We start from the raw sequence: 18,543 nt of genomic DNA, 5'->3' as shown, positions 1-18,543 counted from the left end.
AGTGCACGCGTTTTTAGAGGATATTTTTCGTTACTGAGCCTCCATCTTGTTCCCCACACATTGCTGGGCTCTGGGTGAATGTTGATTCAAAGCACTGAATGGGTGCTGGAAAAGTCGAATCTGTCTTGCTCCCCACCTTCAAGGAACAAACCAGCCCCCAGGGCGCACGTGGAAGGTGAGAGCTGATAAGGTATAAACACTTTAGTCGTTCACTTCACTCTTGGCCACGTAATTCAGGGTGGTCTAAATATTCTCCTCGTCCTTTTTTCTCTGGTACCGTGACTCTGGCCGGGCACCTGTAATGTGTGTGATAGTGTAGACTTAATAAACTCATCACTCGACTTACCTTTGCGTAAGATAAGTTTTGGTAAATGTTATGTCTTCACCTGGCAAATACCTTAGTTATCAGAAAAGCCCTGATATATTACATTAACCACGATTCTAGTTTTCCTGAAACTTTCTAACAGATTCGTCTTATACCACAGAAGTTAAATAATTTATGTGGAGATCGAGATGAATGACATCAAAGACAAGATGATTCAAACAGAAATCATTCACTTTGAAACTTTTAGCCTGTTGTGGTACTCGAGTCTCATGTAAATGGCAGTATTTTGTACCATTTAAAATTCAAAAACGAGTATACTACATTGGTTTAACTTTCATGTCTATTAAATAATTATAAAATGCTTTGAGATTCTAATGGAAAGTTTTAAATATGACAAGAATCTAAGTATGAACAAGGATGGTTTCAAAGTTTTACAGTCTGGAGTGAGCAAAGAAGAAACACACAGAAGACTCTCACTGGGGGCTCTACAAATCGAGTCTACTCTGCTTCATTCATAGATGAAGCAACCAAAACCCAGAGAGATCATGCAATTCCCCAAAGGTCACACAGCTGGTTAGAGTGACAGTGCTGTAAAGTCTGCACTCTCCTTCATAGACTCCCTCTGTCACTTTTTTCCAGACTGACATCTTACCATGAACAATTCATCGATAATTTACAACATATGTACAGTTGTAATTTCCTAAATAAGATATTAACAATCCAATCATAGATTTTCTTAATTTCATTAAATTGCTTGGGTTATTGAGCTCTTTCTGTGCGCCCGGCACTGTACTCTGGGTCTATACTCGTTACCTGGATGAATTTTCCTCACAACTTCATGAGGCAGGTATCATTTTATATGTGAGTAAACTTGGCCATAGAGAGATGTGCAGCTTGTGCAAGATCACACAGCTACCATGCAGTCTGGCTGGGACTGCAACCCAGGTCTGTCCTTTTAACCAAAACTGGATACACTGTCCCTTCCAATTGGACTTTCCTGTTCGTCTTATTTGAAAATGTACTTTTAACACATAATAATTGGGAAGTGCCTGTAACTTCTTACATCTTTGTAAGAAGATTGGAAAACGGATTTCGGCATATTGCTGTTTCTTTCGTTAGCTGAAATTGGGCTTGATTGTCTTACAATGAAAAAATACAGAGTTAAATGGAATAGCATGTTGAATTTAGCCTTCCTATGGGTTCATGTCACTTGACTGCAAATAAGCCTTTGATGTCTCCTCTCTCACAGAGGCAAAGCTAAAGTCCTCACAAAACCGCTTGCAAGGTTGCTGGCAATCTGTACCTTCCCTCCTCTTTCTTAACTCTCTGATCTTACTTCCTGCCTTTCCCCTCAGGCCTCTATATTTACTGTTCCCTCCATTTCTCATTCTAGATATTTGCTCAAATGTTACCTTATTTTTTAGGCCTCCCTGATTACCTGACTTACAGCTGAAAAACTCACCTCAGCACACCCCGCCTCCTTCTTGTTTTCTATTTCCCTGCAGTACTTGTTACCATCTCTGTTTTATTTGTTGACTAATTCTCCCTAAGAGAGTGAAAGAGTAATTATGTAGTTTACTGCTGTAGTCTTCATAGACCAATGCCTGTCTTAGAGAAGATGCTCAAAAACATATTTGCTGAGGGAATTGTGTGACAAACCACAGCACTTAGGTATGTGCCTTTGCTTCGACCTCACGGTGTAAGTTATGTATGCTGAGCACCCTAACTTTGTAATGACCTCTCAGATCTATTACCTCTGGGTACCTGGCTAACCCTCCCTTTTGCCACTGATTGTTAATCGGTCCCCTCTTCCGCTCTCCATTCTTGGTAGTCTCTAGGATTTCAAAAAGGGGGAATTTCAAGTTCCTTATAGATCCCTCAGTGATTTAGAGGAAGCGATCTCTACTTTTACTGGTCTCTGTAGAACAGGACCATTATGATAGCATTAGAAGCGTAGGAAGCAGAAACAATTAGTAAAATTGCCATTATACGTACTTTCAAATGGTAAAATATCACATCAAGTGGCAGATTTCACCTGTTTGTAAAAAGGGCAAAGTAAGGCGGTGGCTCTTTTGAGCATTTAGAAAAACTGTTTTTCTTTTCGAAATCGTCTAAGAAGGCCCAGTGTAATAGAAGAGCGCAGGGGTAGGCCTCAGCAACCCGGGCTGTAAGATGAGCAGACTGAAGATGATCTCCCAGCTCCATGGAGCTCAAAAAGTCCGAAACACTCTTGGAGAAAAAGCCACGGAGCTACCTCCTGTCCATCTGCCGTTCTATTTCATGTTTATCATTACAATCTATTTAACATACCAGGAATGATTGTTATAGATCCATATGTAGATACGTGAACTTTATTTTCATGATTTCAAAATATAAATATTTAAGGACACTTATGAACTTAAAGGACAATTATCATAACTATATGTAACTCTAATTCATTGAGACTTATTATCCAGTTTGTAAACATGTAAGCCTTCTGTAGCTCTCTTCCCATTTTTTACAAGGACAAAGAGCTTGAAAAGTTGAAATTCCAGCTTATAACTTGTTTCTAAGCTCCAAGGACTTTATAACCAAAGGCCCTATTTCAAAGTTCCTATCTTGGGAGCTATCCTTTCTACCTCCATTAACTTGAATTGAGAATTACCGATACTGTTACATAGTCCATTATTTCAACTCAAATTATTTCACAGATGTTAACATTTCATCTTCATGCATGACTGCCTGGTAAAACACATGCTACTTCAAAGAATAAAATTTATTAATCTGTTAAATCATACTAGCCTGTGGAAGATAGTTTACCTGTGTGTTTTCCCAAATTTCAAAATAATATTGGGGTGGCATTGTTGTTCCAGCCAACGCACCAAACAATGGGTATAATTGCCCTTCTTAGTCAGAGATAATGGAACACTGGCTAGTCACCTGCAGATTCTTTGAGGTTTATGATGTTTACCTCTATCACAAATCTAAACTGTGGCACTACCTCAAGAATATATCTTTTATTTAGGAGAAAAATTTTTCTAAAATAACCAGGTTAACACCAAAATAACAAATTTCAAGAGTTAGTCTATTTTTCTTTTGACAAAATCACGGATCTTTATTTTTCACAAGCTTTTATTAGTTTCAGCATGACTGGGTCTAGATTATTCCTATATCAGGAATAGAATCAAAGTGTATGGTCTAGCTGGGTCTCATTCTCATTGTTAGCTACCGGGACTTCATACCTGGATGACCAGGTCCTAGGTTGGACAAAATATGTCTTAACAGGAGGTCCGTCTCCTTGGCGGGTCTAGGAAACCCAGAAACGCAATTCCGAGGCTCAATTTCTTTGGCTCTTAGTATCACGAGAACAGCTGCCAGCACCAGGCCCGCAGATGACGCTTTGCAGTATGGAGAAGGGATCACGCTCCTAAGGCCAGCCTCTAACCTCCCAAGCTCTGCAGCAGGCGGGGGTTGTGGAAGACACAAAAGAAAAGAGCTGCCCTCACCCTTCCCGAATTTAAAATCCAATTCGCAGGCGGGACTTAAAAAAAAAAAAATTAAACCAAATATTAAGCGGAAGAAAACCCCCTGCGTGTAATAATCGTCCATTTGTGTCGTACGAATCAAAACTGGAAATTTTAAGGAATTTAAAAGAAATTAGCTGGGTAAGGCAAATCTAAGATGGAAGAAAAGGTGGGGGATTCGAGCTGAAATCGCCAAGTTGAGGACCGAAAGCATCTGGATAAAAGCAGCCTCCGGGCTGCAAAAGCAAAGAGCAAAACGAGTGTCGCCACTAAAGAACTAGAAAGGCCAATAATGGGTCGGTTTAACTGAAAGGCGGTTTCCCTTTCCTCCATTTGCTCAGCCCCAATTGGAAGCGCACTGCGCGGCCTGCGCCGCGCTCTCGGCCGGGGGTTCGGCGGGGGGCGGGGAGGGAAGTACGGTAATGGGCAGGGCCGAGCGCGGGCGCGCTCCGGCTTCCCCCGGCGCGGCGTTCCCGTCGGCGCAGGGGGCGGGGCGCCTATATTACGTGCGCGGCGCCGCCCCTGCGAGAGGACGTTGCGTGCTCGCTCGCGCCAGGCGAGTCTCCGCGTCTCCCTCGCGAACTCGGTGAAAGGAATTGGCGCCGTTCGACACCAGGCGGGTCCGCTCTGCAGCACGAACCCACCTCCAGCCGCAGCCGCAGCCGCCGCCCGGGCCGAGGAGCAGCCGCAGCAGCCGCCGCCAGTGGCCGAGTGAGCGGAGCCGAGTTTGAGCCAGCGCCTAGCGGTGATTCGGGGCCCTCACCATGAGTTCCTCGCCTGTTAATGTAAAAAAGCTGAAGGTGTCGGAGCTGAAAGAGGAGCTCAAGAAGCGGCGCCTGTCCGACAAGGGCCTCAAGGCCGAGCTCATGGAGCGGCTCCAGGCCGCGCTGGACGACGAGGAGGCCGGGGGCCGCCCCGCCATGGAGCCCGGGAACGGCAGCCTAGACCTGGGCGGGGATTCCGCCGGGCGCTCGGGAGCAGGCCTGGAGCAGGAGGCCGCGGCCGGCGGCGACGACGACGACGAGGAGGAGGAGGAGGAGGAGGAGGGGGTCGCCGCGCTGGACGGCGACCAGATGGAGCTGGGGGAGGAGAACGGCGCCGCGGGGGCGGCCGACTCGGGCCCGATGGAGGAGGAGGAGGCCGCCTCGGAGGACGAGAACGGCGACGACCAGGGTTTCCAGGAAGGGGAGGATGAGCTCGGCGACGAGGAGGAAGGCGCGGGCGACGAGAACGGGCACGGGGAGCAGCAGGCTCAACCGCCGGCGACGCCGCAGCAACAGCCCCAACAGCAGCGCGGGGCTGCCAAGGAGGCCGCGGGGAAGAGCAGCGGCCCCACCTCGCTGTTCGCGGTGACGGTGGCGCCGCCCGGGGCCAGGCAGGGCCAGCAGCAGGCGGGAGGTAAGAAGAAGGCGGAAGGCGGCGGAGGCGGCGGTCGCCCCGGGGCTCCGGCGGCGGGTGAGTGCTGCGTTGTAACGTTGCGCGCGGCGGGAGGCCCGCGCGGGTGGGGACCGTGCCGGAGCCCCGTCGGGGGGAGGGAGCCCCGGGCGGGAGGCGGCTGCGAGGGCGGCGGTGGAGGAGGGGCGCGGGGAATCCCGGATTAGCCGTGAGGCCTCGGGCTCGGTGTGTGTGACGGTGGTGGCAGCGCCTCCATTATGTGGCTCGAGAGCCAGGGGGAGCTGCAGCTGCTGCTGGAGGGGGAGGAGCCGCAGGCGGCGGGGGGAGCCCGGTCGGCCCGCGGTGGCGCCGCGGCGCTGCGTGCGCGCGGTGCGGGCACATGTCTCGGGGGGAGGGGAGAGGCCCGAGGGCCCGGGGCGGGCGCGCTTTGGCGGCTCTGGGCCGCGGTATTGTGCAAGGAGCTCAGGGGCTCGGCGTGACGTCACTTCCGACGGGAGGGGTCGGGGAGAGCGGGGCGGAAGATCAGTACAATGCGGCCGCGGGGAGCGCGGGCCCGGGGTGGGGGAGGGGAGGGCAGGGCGCGCGGGTCGGGCTCGGCCCCTCCCCTCTTCCTGAACTCTCTTTAGGATGCACGTGGGCTCGGCCTGGCGGCGCTATTTTTCACTAGCTTTCTCGAATCTTCCGCATAGATTGGCAAAATTTGTGATGTCCTTAGACTGCGTCACCCAACTCTGTTGCCATTCCAAGCTGATTGTTTGAAATTCTCATTTGATTCGTCGATTGCAAACGCTTTGCAGAAAGGGACAGGGAAAGGTCGAGCTCTTGCGCCCGGAAACAAAAGGGTTTTTTTTTCTGTTGTGTCGCGGCCTGGCTTCTTAAATAGGGGTGTTGTGTGTTATAGGAGACGGCAAAACAGAGCAGAAAGGCGGAGATAAAAAGAGGGGTGTTAAACGACCTCGCGAAGATCATGGCCGTGGATATTTTGAGTACATTGAGGAGAACAAGTATAGCAGGTAGAAGATGCTCATCTAGTTTTCCTTGTCACCCATTCTTTATTCTTTGGTGGGAAAAGCTGTATCAGGAGACAATATTGTCTTTCAGAGCCAAATCTCCCCAGCCACCTGTTGAAGAAGAAGATGAACACTTCGATGACACAGTGGTTTGTCTTGATACTTGTAAGTGACGCTGCTGCTTCCCTTCTTCCCCCAGTTATCGAATGTGGTGATTTTTGGTTCCAAAAAGTTAGAAAACAATGTAGTACGTTGAATTTAAGTGCAGAAAATTTAGCAGAAATGGGTTTTTAAGGGCAGGAAGATGACATAGATTCCGATAGATAGCCTAATGTTTAGTAGAGCATCAGTTGTATTGATAATTTTACAGGCTCTAGCAATTTGGTAATGTTTTTAAATGACTTGAAAGATCTTTGTAGGAATGTAAAGTTAATGCCAATTTTGGACTAGCTAGCTAACGGAAACTCGTAATACTACCTATAATTTGTCCTTATGGGCTGCTTCTATAAAGTAACTTTTTGTGTGTGTGAAATATATTGAGTGAGCTATTTGGGTTAGTTAAATAATTATTAATGACTTTTCCCATTAGCACACAAGTATATTCCCTATTCTAAAAGACTGTAATATTACTTTCTCAATAACTGCTCTTTTGTTCTCAATTCCAGTTCAGTAGCTGCTGCTTTAACATAAGTTGATTTCTTCCAAAGACCTGGGGCAGCAGCAGTGGGCTATCACTGGGCCACTAGCTTTCTTCAGCAGCGAATGGTATCAATGGCAGCGCTGTAAATACTGCTACTTTACCCAGTTGGGTTGCAATTGAATATGAGGAAGTATTGCAAACCTCTAAATGGGCCGTGGCTGTCAGATTTGTAATAATTTTATTACAAAGAAGTTTTGTTGGTTTAGTATTTGATCAGAATGGGCAGTTCTTTTGGTGATAAACAGAACAAAAGGTAGAAGTAATTGCTTGGAAAGTAAGGGGTATAGTAAGGTGTCAACCTGCCCTATAGATGATCCTAGGGAGTCGAAGCTTAGATTTTCCTGTTTTTGAATGCCAATTTTTATTCAGATAATGTAAGTGTAAAACTCTTGATTTCTTATTGAGTATCCTTTACAGGTAGTTGAGATAGTGGAGTCTTAAAAGCTGTACGTGAAAGTGGTTGATTTGGAAGTTTTGTTAAATTTGGTTGCTTAAAAATAAAGAATTAGGTATTGGCAAGATGCTGAAGTAACCATTCAAGAAAAGTAATAGGCACTATACTGTTGTAGACAGGCTTTTAGCTGATCAACTAGGAATATCAATTTAAGTACAATGTTGGGTTTAAACACAATTTGTCAAATTGAAAATTTTGTCAATGATAGGAATTTTAAGAGCAAAGCTAAAGGGAACTCCAAACTAGATTGAATTTTCTCTCATCAATAAAAACTTGACACAGCTGTCTAACTTTAGCTCAGAAGTGAGAACTCTTTGAGAAAGTACATGCTAATGAGCCAGTGACCCAAAGGTTAAAGATGTTTGGATTTGGATAATCCCGGAAATGGGTAATCCCCCAATTGTTTTTGAGCGACAGGCAAGCCTGGGGAAGGAGGTCCTAAAGTGCTGTATTGGTTTCAGTGTTAGACAACCATGTTGGTGCTTTGTAGATGGAGGTTGCTTTCTTCACAAGTTTTAGAAGAGAGTTTAGGATCGAGAGCCCCTGGTGTTTTAAAATTACAAAGTTCAGTATCAACAGCTCATACTCCTATTTAAAAATATTTGGTCATGGCCTCCCTTCAGTTTTATTGTGGCACTGGTAAAATCTACCTGGGTCTGGCATGCTTCACTTTGATTTCCTGCTATCCTCTACTGCTTGCCTCTAAATCAAGGTAAAGAGCAGAGCAGGTATGTATTAAATGTCACATTGTCTTGATTATTTTATATTCTTAAAATACACATGTTAAGCTTTGGTGTGTCTTGGTTCTCTAGGTAGTTTACCCTTTAGTTCATAATTTGGCAAGAGTGACTTGGTGGGAGTGGGGCTTAGACTGAAAATTGAGAACAGCATGATCTAAAAATAAAAATGTTCTGTGCTGCATCCAGAAAAATGCAAAAATTTAATAACCAAGATTTGTCTATATAGCAGACACATTTACATGGGATGTCAAAAGAAATAATGTGGTATTTGATATACTTACAGATAATTGTGACCTACATTTTAAAATATCAAGAGATCGCCTCAGTGCTTCTTCCCTTACTATGGAGAGTTTTGCTTTTCTTTGGGCTGGAGGAAGGGCATCTTATGGTGTATCAAAAGGCAAAGTCTGTTTTGAAATGAAGGTAAATAGAATTTTGTGATTTCTATATATATATTTTTTGTGAGTGTAAGATGTTGGTGGAACTTTCTATTTTTGAAGTTCCTGGATTAGAAGAGGGCCTTGGGAACCTTTTGTAATACTTGAACTTGTTTATCGGAATTTGTGTTATAGAGACACCCCCCCCCCCTTATTTTTTATTAAGGTGCTTTGCGTTTGTGTATTTGTCTGTCTGTCACGTGAGAAACCCCACTAAGGGTTTAAAAATTTAGTTAAACTTATGGTTTTGTTCCAGAGGTTGGGTGTAGAGGATATGTAAATTTTAAACATTAGCTGCTCTTTTAAATGCGAATCAACCAAGTACTTAAATCTTTTAAATTTCAGTTCAGTAAGCCCCTACATCAGGTTTTTGGGGGGAGGGGGATTGTTGTGTGTCTTTGTATTAGTAGACCAAGGCCCAAATGAAATAAGCCAGAGTTTCCAGATTTATCTATTGGATTACAATTTTTAATCATTTATGATTTGACTTTCAGGTTACAGAGAAGATTCCAGTAAGGCATTTATATACAAAAGATATTGACATACATGAAGTTCGGATTGGCTGGTCTCTAACGACAAGTGGGATGTTGCTTGGTAAAGTTTCCATTTGAGTACTTTGTGCTCACCAGTGTTCAGGGCTGATTTTAGTAGGTAGAGTCGAAGGCATTCCAAACCTTTTGCTTGTTTTTGTCCATTCCGTTAGTATTTTAAACGTGACGAAGAGTAGCAGGCACTGGCTCAACTTTAGGTTTAGTTCCTTCGTGGTGAACTTAAAATGACCAGTGGTTAAGGTAGAATGTAACCCATGTTACACAGTGTGTCAACTAAGTTACATAATCCATCTGGCTCTCGTTAATTGAACATCTAGTATAGAGTCAGTGTAAGTGGAAAAATAATTAGGTTAGTCATCATTTGAACCTTACATCTTGGATATTAAAATAATGTGGGAAAAAATGACTTCATGGTGGTTATTTATTTTCATAGGTGAAGAAGAATTTTCTTATGGGTATTCTCTAAAAGGAATAAAAACATGCAACTGTGAGACCGAAGATTATGGAGAGAAGTTTGATGAAAATGATGTGATAACATGTTTTGCTGTAAGTCATAGCTAAATTGTTATAAATGGCAAGTTATAAGCTCAGAGACTCTTTAAAGATATAACAGTGTCGGAATTCATTATTACCTCCTTTTGATTGAAAACTGCTTAACACTTCATTGACCTGAAAATCTAGTCTTAAGGCAGTATTATTTCTGCTGCTGGGTATTATAGGTGTTTCATCATTTGTAACCAATAGAAAAAGCTGTTAATACTTAACAAACACATGCATTCTACAGGATAAGCTTCACTCCTAATTTAAATTTTAAAGTTTTTTAGAAGGCCTAATTTTTTAAACTTAATATTCTTCCCCGTTCCCTCCCACCAATTAACAGAACTTTGAAAGTGATGAAGTAGAACTCTCCTATGCAAAGAATGGACAAGATCTTGGCATTGCCTTCAAAATAAGTAAGGAGGTTCTTGCTGGACGGCCACTCTTTCCGCATGTTCTCTGCCACAACTGCGCTGTTGAATTTAATTTCGGTCAGAAGGAAAAGCCATATTTTCCAATACCTGAAGACTATACTTTTATCCAGAATGTCCCCTTAGAGGACCGAGTTAGAGGTCCAAAGGGGCCTGAAGAGAAGAAAGATTGTGAAGTAAGTTAATTTTTAAAAAGCATGAAGCATCGCTTTTGCTTGGCAAAAATTACATTGAAAAGAGCTAAATGATTGGTCTATTTCCTTTTTGAGCCATTCCCGTTGCTTGTTGATTTTTCTCTCAGTAGCTATCTTCTCTCTTTCCACAAATTCCCTTGTTATAGGGCTATGAAAATTTTAATATTTAAAGTGGGTTATTGAGTATGAAGATATTGTTAAAATTTTTACGTGACTACTGATGATCAGACAGTGAAAAGACATTCCTTTTCATTGTAGGTCGTTATGATGATCGGCTTGCCAGGAGCTGGAAAAACTACCTGGGTTACTAAGCATGCCGCGGAAAATCCCGGTAAATACAACATTCTTGGAACAAATACCATAATGGATAAAATGATGGTAAGTAAATTGTTCACGGCATGATGTGAGCATTTTTTAAAGACCAGAAGGTATTCTCAGTAATCTTTTTTCTTGTTTTTATCCATTTTGATAGTATCTTAGGGGTAGGAATTTGGACAAGTTACATTGATTACTTAAGTGTGGGCTGTTTATCTGTAAGATAAACTGGCTTCCCAAGGCTAAGCTTCATTGTCTTTGCCAAAGAATTTTTTGAACTTTTGTAACATCCAGCAGCTAAGAAAAGTTGAATAGCAGATCTTACTATGTGATTAGTGACTTTTTGATAGCAGTTGTAGGAAAAGGCAATATTTAAATTTTTGTGTGCCAGCTTTCTATACAAAGTTTAGCTTGAGAATCACAAGTTTAAAGGAAATTTTTAACTTTTAAAAAATAGGTGGCAGGTTTCAAGAAGCAGATGGCTGATACTGGAAAACTGAACACACTGTTGCAGAGAGCCCCACAGTGTCTTGGGAAGTTTATTGAGATTGCTGCTCGTAAGAAGCGAAATTTTATTCTGGATCAGGTAAGCTATATTTTTGAAGATGAAAAAGTGACTAAATTGGATTTGGTGCAGAATTAATAAACTTTTTTTTTTTTTTTTAAAGACAAATGTATCTGCTGCTGCCCAGAGAAGAAAAATGTGCCTGTTTGCAGGCTTTCAACGAAAAGCTGTTGTAGTTTGCCCAAAGGATGAAGACTATAAGCAAAGGACACAGAAGAAAGCAGAAGTAGAGGGAAAAGACCTGCCAGAACACGCTGTCCTCAAAATGAAAGGCATGGAACTGAGTTCTGTTATGTTGAATCTTTTTGTATGACTTTTATTTGTAAATTTAACATTTTTCATTAGTAATGTTATTTCAGGAGTTACATTAACTGTTTGTAAATAAGTGTTTTGGCTTTCTACTTTTAGGGAAAATGTGTTCCTAAACCAGCTGTAGATATTGTAGTGTGTTAAAATACTTAAAGCCAATCAAGAATTATAGGCTTAAGGACTATGAATTTGGTGGTTTATGTTAATCTGACTTTATTCCTTGTAGGAAACTTTACACTGCCAGAGGTAGCTGAATGCTTTGATGAAATAACCTATGTCGAACTTCAGAAGGAGGAAGCCCAGAAACTCTTGGAGCAGTATAAGGAAGAAAGCAAAAAGGCGCTTCCACCGGAAAAGAAACAGAACACTGGCTCAAAGAAGAGCAATAAAAATAAGAGTGGCAAGAACCAGTTTAACAGAGGTGGTGGCCACAGAGGACGTGGTGGATTCAATATGCGAGGCGGAAATTTCAGAGGTGGAGGCAAGTCGATTTCGAGTTCTGTACAGTTCCAACATTGAAATAAGTAACAGTCTTCTAATTTGGGTCTGTATGTCATTTTGCTGAATTTAACATAGGAAATTTAATCCTTATTGATTTTAGCTGCCCTAGTAACTAGTTTAAAAGCTTATGTAATTTGGTAGGATACACGCCTGTGTTATGTGAGCAGTTAAACATTTTCATTTTCAAACGTTTTTCTCCTAAAATAAAGGAACAGTCCAGAAGAACTCTCTCTACGTAGTATGTGTAAAAGTGGCACAAAACACTGACTGAAATGTCTCATTTTCAGCTCCTGGAAACCGCGGTGGATATAACAGGAGGGGCAACATGCCTCAGAGAGGTGGCGGCGGTGGCGGAAGTGGTGGGATTGGCTATCCGTACCCTCGGGGCCCGGTCTTTCCCAGCCGAGGCGGCTATTCCAACAGAGGGAACTACAGCAGAGGTGGAATGCCCAACAGAGGGAACTACAACCAGGTAATGATTCACGGTCCCTGCAGGCGGGATGCAGGCAGCAGTTCTGTGTATAAATCAGTCTGAAAGGTGCAGGCTTTATGTCGCATGACCCCAGAACTATCTGTGAACTGTGCGTCTGCACTGACGTAAGAAAAATGAGTGTTGGTAGTAAAACGAGTCCACCTAATTTTGATTTTGCAGGTGCAGTAAGTAGCAGCTATCCATTTCTGTGCTGTTCTCGTCCCACCATGTGCAAACGTAAGAAGTTGCGCTCTGAGTTCTTAAAGATTTTTTAATCTTTTTTTTCTTTTTTTTTATTTTCTATTTTTAGAACTTCAGAGGACGAGGAAACAATCGTGGCTACAAAAATCAATCTCAGGGCTACAACCAGTGGCAGCAGGGTGTAAGTAATTTCTTACGTGCTTATATACATTGTTTTTTGAGTTCAAGAGAATCAGTTTTCAAAAAGATCTTTATCCAGGGATTGAAGTGTTTGTACATGCTAACAGGGCACTGTGAATTTTGTTGCAGTTGTAGCCATAATCTTATTTTTTGAAGGCATAATAGGTTGGAGTTCGCTGTAACTTAATATTTTTGTTTTTAATAAAGTAATGTTATTTAATACATGGTTCTTTTTACTACTAGTTTTAATTGTGTAAACTAACCAAGTCCTGGTGTGTTTCCCTGTGTTGTAATGTGTTTATTGATAATAATGGGTTATTAATACTAACTGAATCTGGTTTGATAGAAATCAGAGGTATGACAGGTATAAATTTGTTTCCAGCAATTACTCTGAATTAGATTCATTGTCATTTCCTAAAAGCAGTTTGAGTGGCTTATTGATGTTTTTTCTTTAAAAAAAAAATTTTCTCTTACAGCAATTCTGGGGTCAGAAGCCATGGAGTCAGCATTATCACCAAGGATATTATTGAATACCCAAATAAAACGAACTGATACATATTTCTCCAAAACCTTCACAAGAAGTCGACTGTTTTCTTTAGTAGGCTAACTTTTTAAACATTCCACAAGAGGAAGTGCCTGCGGGTTCCTTTTTTAGAAGCTTTGTGGGTTGATTTTTTTTCTTTTCTTTTTTGTACATTTTTAATTGCAGTTTTAAAGTGAATCGTAAGAGAACCTCAGCATTGTGCACGATAAGAGAATGTGTCAGTATTTCAGGGTTCTACATTTTATCTGTAAAATGTGACTTTTTTTTTTATCACAACAAAAGTAAAATGTTGCTTTGTACCTGGTGTCTTTTATTAAGAATTTACTCCCCCCATTTCTCACAGAGATAACAGTCGGGAGTCATTGTCACAATATAATAGAAATGTTAGCAACCAGATTCATGTAAGGACTGAGCGGTCCTCATGAATTGCATAAGACTCTGTACTGCTCGTATTGCACTCCATCCTCTCTGTAGTTTGCTGAGTAGTGGAGGGGGTAAGCTAAATAGTAGTTTCTGGCAATAACTGGGAAGGCTTTTTCTTTTTAAATAACAATGGAATTGGCATAAGTGAATGAAGATACAACTTGGAACTAAGATAGAGAAGATGGAGTGTATGTAGAAGGGCTGTTAAAAATGTAAAACTTGGTTGCATTATTTGTGGAGGCTCAAACTTGTGAAGGTTAAATACCATAATTTTTCCATTTGTTCTGCATTTTGATTCTGAAAAGAAAGCTGGCTTTGCCCATTTCTTATTAAAAAAAAACTTGTTGTAAATCCAGTTGTCTAATGGGATCTATATGAAGTTAGCTCTGTCTGTATGCCCTTCTCCCACAAGATACTGTATAACTAGTGTGCTTGTAGTAGTTTTCCTCCACCATCTTTGTAAGCTAATGCAATTGTGAGTCACCCATTTATATCTTAATTTTTAATCATGTCAGTTTTTGAATGGGTATCTCCTTAGCCTGCTGATTTCTTTTTCTTTCTAAAGAAAGTGGGTGGAGAAATTAATTTAGACGTTTGTTTGCAATAAAAAGAATTCATTTTACTCTCGTTTTGGGATTCTCGCCATCAAGGTTTAAATCCCTTTATAAAACTCCCAAGAGGAGAAATATTAAGTGTGTGCTTTCTGGACAGCTTATTCTTTACTCTGTATTTGGAACATTTAGGTTTTAAAAACTTAAATGTTAAATGTATATCGACAATTGACTTTATGAAGTAAAGCTGAATTCTTCCCTTCCCCTCCCCCGCAGATGACTTAACATTAATGAGGGGAAAAGGTAATGGCTGGGAGAAGTTTAACACTGTTTATCATCTTTATGAAATGCTAATGGCTGTCCTCAACTGATTATTTTATATACATATATAATACATGAAACTCTGGGAACAGATGCTTTTAGAAGCCATCATGCAAGCCAGTCATTGAATCACTAATACACAACACTGCTAACTTAACTGTAGCTATGTGATAACATTAGATCCCCTAATTGTAATTTTATTGGGTTTGCACAGAACACTTAATCTGCTAAAGGAACCTCACTAATGTGAAGTGAGGAATCAGGAGTCAAACTGTAGAACTAAAACTTCAGTCTAGTGTTTTGTTGGTGTTTTAGGTTGTTTCTGGTAAGTTTAGGATGTCTATATTTGATTGCTTAGATTTTTGTTTTAGTCATTTGAACTTACTCATACTCCTAGGAATTTTCTTGCTACAAGCCGAGCTGCAGCTGAGTTTTAGATGATGGTGTAGGTTCAGTTGAGAAATTTATGGGATAGGGGCTAATCTTGCAATCATTGTAAGAATACTTAATACAAGGTAGTGTTTCAAGGGCTTTTGTCTTTTTAGCAGTTAGCTTCCTGCTAGTAATCACTGGCATGAGTTACTTTTCAGTCAGTATATTCTATTAGGACTGCTAGAGTTAAACCCATGGACCAAAATTCAGACAATTACTAGTCAGTGTTTAGATAGATACCCTTAAATGTTTAGTTGTCTTTAAAAAAATATTTGGCGCATACCTTCTAGTTTAAAATTGCTTGTTAAGGTATTCACATCTAATAATTGCAGTGGGAGAGTAATGGTCGAATAACACTGTTTAATAGACAGTATAACTGTAGCCCAGAAATTTTTGGGAAGAAAGATAAAATGTCTAGGAAAATGTTAAAATTTTAAGGAGTAGACTCAAGATCAGAACTAATAGCGATGTCTACTACATACAAAAAAATAAAATAACCAATATTCTAGAAATTGAAAAGAGGGAGTACACCAAATAGCAAACAAGAGGAAGAAAAATAAGTTAAATCCCAAGTTTGGCACAATAAGACCTGTGGATGAGAAACTTGGTTCATTTTTTCCCTCCCCTCGCCTACCTGCCCTCTGGCAGGCAAAACACCGAATAAAAACAGCCAGGTATAGTGCTGAACAAATGCCCCAGCTATACCTAGAGAAAAACTCACCTGCGAGATCGCTGTGCCTTCTCACTAGGAACTTTTGCAGGTACTTAACACCTATCACCCCAAGTCAGGAATTGGATCAGATTGGGCAGCTACAGTGTGGAAAGCAGCATAAGGATAATCAGGAAAGCTGCAAGACGCGAAGGACGAAGTAACTTGAACCGCCATGATACAGGAAGTTCTGGCGCTGCTAGGTGCAGCTGCACCGTGTTAACACGTGCCTAGCTTTGATGGGGGTGGTGGGAAGGGGTCTGGCTCTGACCTAGGAGATGGGACCAACTTCTGGCCCTAGTAACGACAGCAAGAAGTCTTAAAGTGAGTCAAATCAATCTGACATTGAAATGACAAAAAGCCTTAAATACCCACAAAAGTTCTCATTTATGTAGGGTAGAGCCGGTCTGAAAATAAGGAAAATGACACTAGATAATTGTAAGCACTAGCAACAAGATATTAAAACTTAAAGACATTTTTCTTAAATTAAAACTTTAGGAAAGGTAACAGTATTTTAAGTATGTTTTTTACTTAACCTGGGGAGTTCATATCATGGACAGATATATTCTGTATCTAATATTTGCTTTGGATGTGGGAATTGAATGACTTTTATAAACAAATTTGCTTTTTATCCTAGGATCATTTTTATAACAGGTTCCATTATACAAATGAAAATGCTGAAAAAACAACTCTTAAAGATAGTGGTATAGACATTTGACAAAGGTCTGAGCGTCAGTCTGTAAGCATATCTGGTATTCTTGAAAAGCCAAAACCAGATTAAGGTTATAATACTAAGGGAGGCATAAACTTCTTTCATAGACCAAATCTTAGTTTTTGGTATTAGTTTAGACATAAATATACCTCTGGAAAACATTTCCCATAATTCGTTTTTTACACGTACTATAAAATGTCTTTTTAAAGAAAATGGATGGAACCTGCAAGACAACAGTCTTCTCTCTAGCCTACCAGAATAGCAATTGAAATGTTCTGGAAAGATGAACATGATTTTTTTTTTTTTTTAGGCAAGGCAATCCTTAGTTGACCTCACAGATTGCAAGGCCCTTGTCAGCTTATAATCCCTTATTTTTTATTTTTTATTTTTTTTTACACCAACAGCACCTGGTCTTCCTAGATAGGCTCCTGTCCAAGTGCTAACCGGGGCCGACCCTGCTTAGCTCCCAAGATCAGATGGGATTGAGCTTGCTCGGGGCGGCATGGCCATAGACTAACATGTTTATTTCTAAAGCCATTTTTTCCCTAACATTCTTGAAATGGTCTGAATCTAAACTTCGTTCATATTTCCAAGGCTCAGGAAAACTGGGCTTAAGATACAACATTTTAGTCATAGTTAATAAAAACAAAGCATATTCATCTGGCAATACATTATTTTAAGGGACAGCAATTTGTGTTTATTATATAAACCGTAGTATCTTCAAATCATTAATTGCCTAAATTTACCTAAAAACAAATTGAATGCACTGCTACTATGGAGAGAGCCTTTCCTTGGATTATTTTTAGATTTTAATTTTCTTTCACCTTTTACACTAAAACATTCCAGCGTGGATCTAGCCAGTTTAGTGTTTGTTTAGGCTGCTCTGATCCCTCTTTTTTTGACCTAGTACCATTACGACAGGTACATGTTCATAAGACAAATAGTAAAAAGATTTTAGCTAACTCATATTGAGGTGACTTGTCTTAACCCTTTTTTACCAGAATTTGCTTAAAATAAACCCTTGAGAATTTTATAAGGGAGCCACAGTGCTCAAACGTGATGGAGTAGGAAAAATTAAAAACCAGGACCCCCAAGTATCTTAACTTTACAAAGTTTTTTTTTTAAGTTATGTATATGTTTGCAATTGAACTCCCACCTTCATATGTAATGATTGATATTTTGCTAAATACGTTTATTTGGTGGTCACATTCAGTTTGAACTATGCATGCAGCTGGAGCCCAGAAAATGAGAGCTTTGGGTAGGTGAGAATGGCTAACAGATGTGCTTTCACTTCCTAGCCACTTGTCTAAAAATACAGGTAACCAAGGGACTTAATCTATAAAGGATAGTACATGTAGATAGGAAATAGGTGGGAAAATCATGTTAGTCTAGAATTACTCAGTGTAATACCTTGTGCAGTTGGGAATGTAATGTTCGTATGTATAGCTGAATGAGTATAATCTTTTGTCTTTACAGATAATTGGCAATTTTAGTTATGATTGTAGATCCATTTATTAGGTGAACAAATGCTATAGGTAACAGTTGAGAAACATCCGTAGTCACTGGTAGGTGGATTACTGGGACAAGAAACTTAACCATGTGTTTAATTTGTAATTAATTATTGCCTAGAAATACAATTTCTCCCTCTCCATGCCAGCATTCAACATTAACTTACATCTTGACAAGAAACAGGGGTTTTGCTTTTAAACAAAGCCGAGTCTGTGGGTGTGAGAAACTAGTTAAAAGTGACAAGGTAATGACTGTCCAGACGAGTAGAGAAATGTGCAGAAAGGTTCAGTTGAGACCCTCACTTCCCACTGCCCCGTTAAGTCCCAGTGCTGTCCCCGTGGCACAGCACGTCGCGGGCATGGCCAGCGGACCGGCACCCCGGAGGACATGCAGCGATGGCGGCCTGGAGAGCTCACTAACGGAGCAGCTGACGGACAGACGCTGCTTGTGGCATGCTCTTGCCTGCCGTTCCTTTGACAGTCTCTGATCTTGAAGTAAAACTAGTTTTGTCCAGTAAAAATA

The 18,543-nt window shown here is 41.1% G+C and overlaps 1 protein-coding gene across 2 annotated transcripts; it reads left to right on the top strand.

Annotated features, from left to right (window-relative positions):
- The first annotated feature begins 4,371 nt into the window (after nt 1–4,371).
- On the top strand, nt 4,372–14,409 carry HNRNPU (heterogeneous nuclear ribonucleoprotein U). Of its 2 annotated transcripts, none has more exons than XM_016151269.2 (14): nt 4,372–5,283; nt 6,125–6,236; nt 6,325–6,398; nt 8,411–8,550; nt 9,059–9,158; nt 9,549–9,661; nt 9,996–10,259; nt 10,536–10,655; nt 11,050–11,178; nt 11,261–11,429; nt 11,693–11,947; nt 12,255–12,439; nt 12,750–12,821; nt 13,297–14,409. In XM_016151269.2, the coding sequence occupies exons 1-14, from the start codon at nt 4,593–4,595 to the stop codon at nt 13,348–13,350; spliced, it is 2,478 nt and encodes an 825-aa protein (XP_016006755.1). In that variant the 5' UTR covers nt 4,372–4,592; the 3' UTR covers nt 13,351–14,409. The 2 variants fall into 2 exon arrangements, with proteins under 2 accessions (XP_016006755.1, XP_016006756.1); XM_016151270.2 differs by having other exon boundaries at nt 4,375–5,226.
- The last annotated feature ends 4,134 nt before the right edge of the window (nt 14,410–18,543 follow it).

This window comes from Rousettus aegyptiacus, unplaced genomic scaffold (genome assembly GCF_014176215.1).
Source record: "Rousettus aegyptiacus isolate mRouAeg1 unplaced genomic scaffold, mRouAeg1.p scaffold_m13_p_18, whole genome shotgun sequence".
Lineage (NCBI taxonomy): Eukaryota > Metazoa > Chordata > Mammalia > Chiroptera > Pteropodidae > Rousettus > Rousettus aegyptiacus.
Note: the sequence above shows the minus strand (reverse complement) of the source record. Positions and strands in the feature narration are given on the sequence as shown.

Coding starts and splice junctions, on each gene's coding strand:
- HNRNPU (XM_016151269.2), top strand. CDS start 4,593: ATGAGTTCCTCGCCTGTTAATGTAAAAAAGCTGAAGGTGTCGGAGCTG. Junction 5,284..6,124: donor CCCCGGGGCTCCGGCGGCGG/GTGAGTGCTGCG, acceptor TGTGTGTTATAG/GAGACGGCAAAACAGAGCAG. Junction 8,551..9,058: donor AAGTCTGTTTTGAAATGAAG/GTAAATAGAATT, acceptor TTTGACTTTCAG/GTTACAGAGAAGATTCCAGT.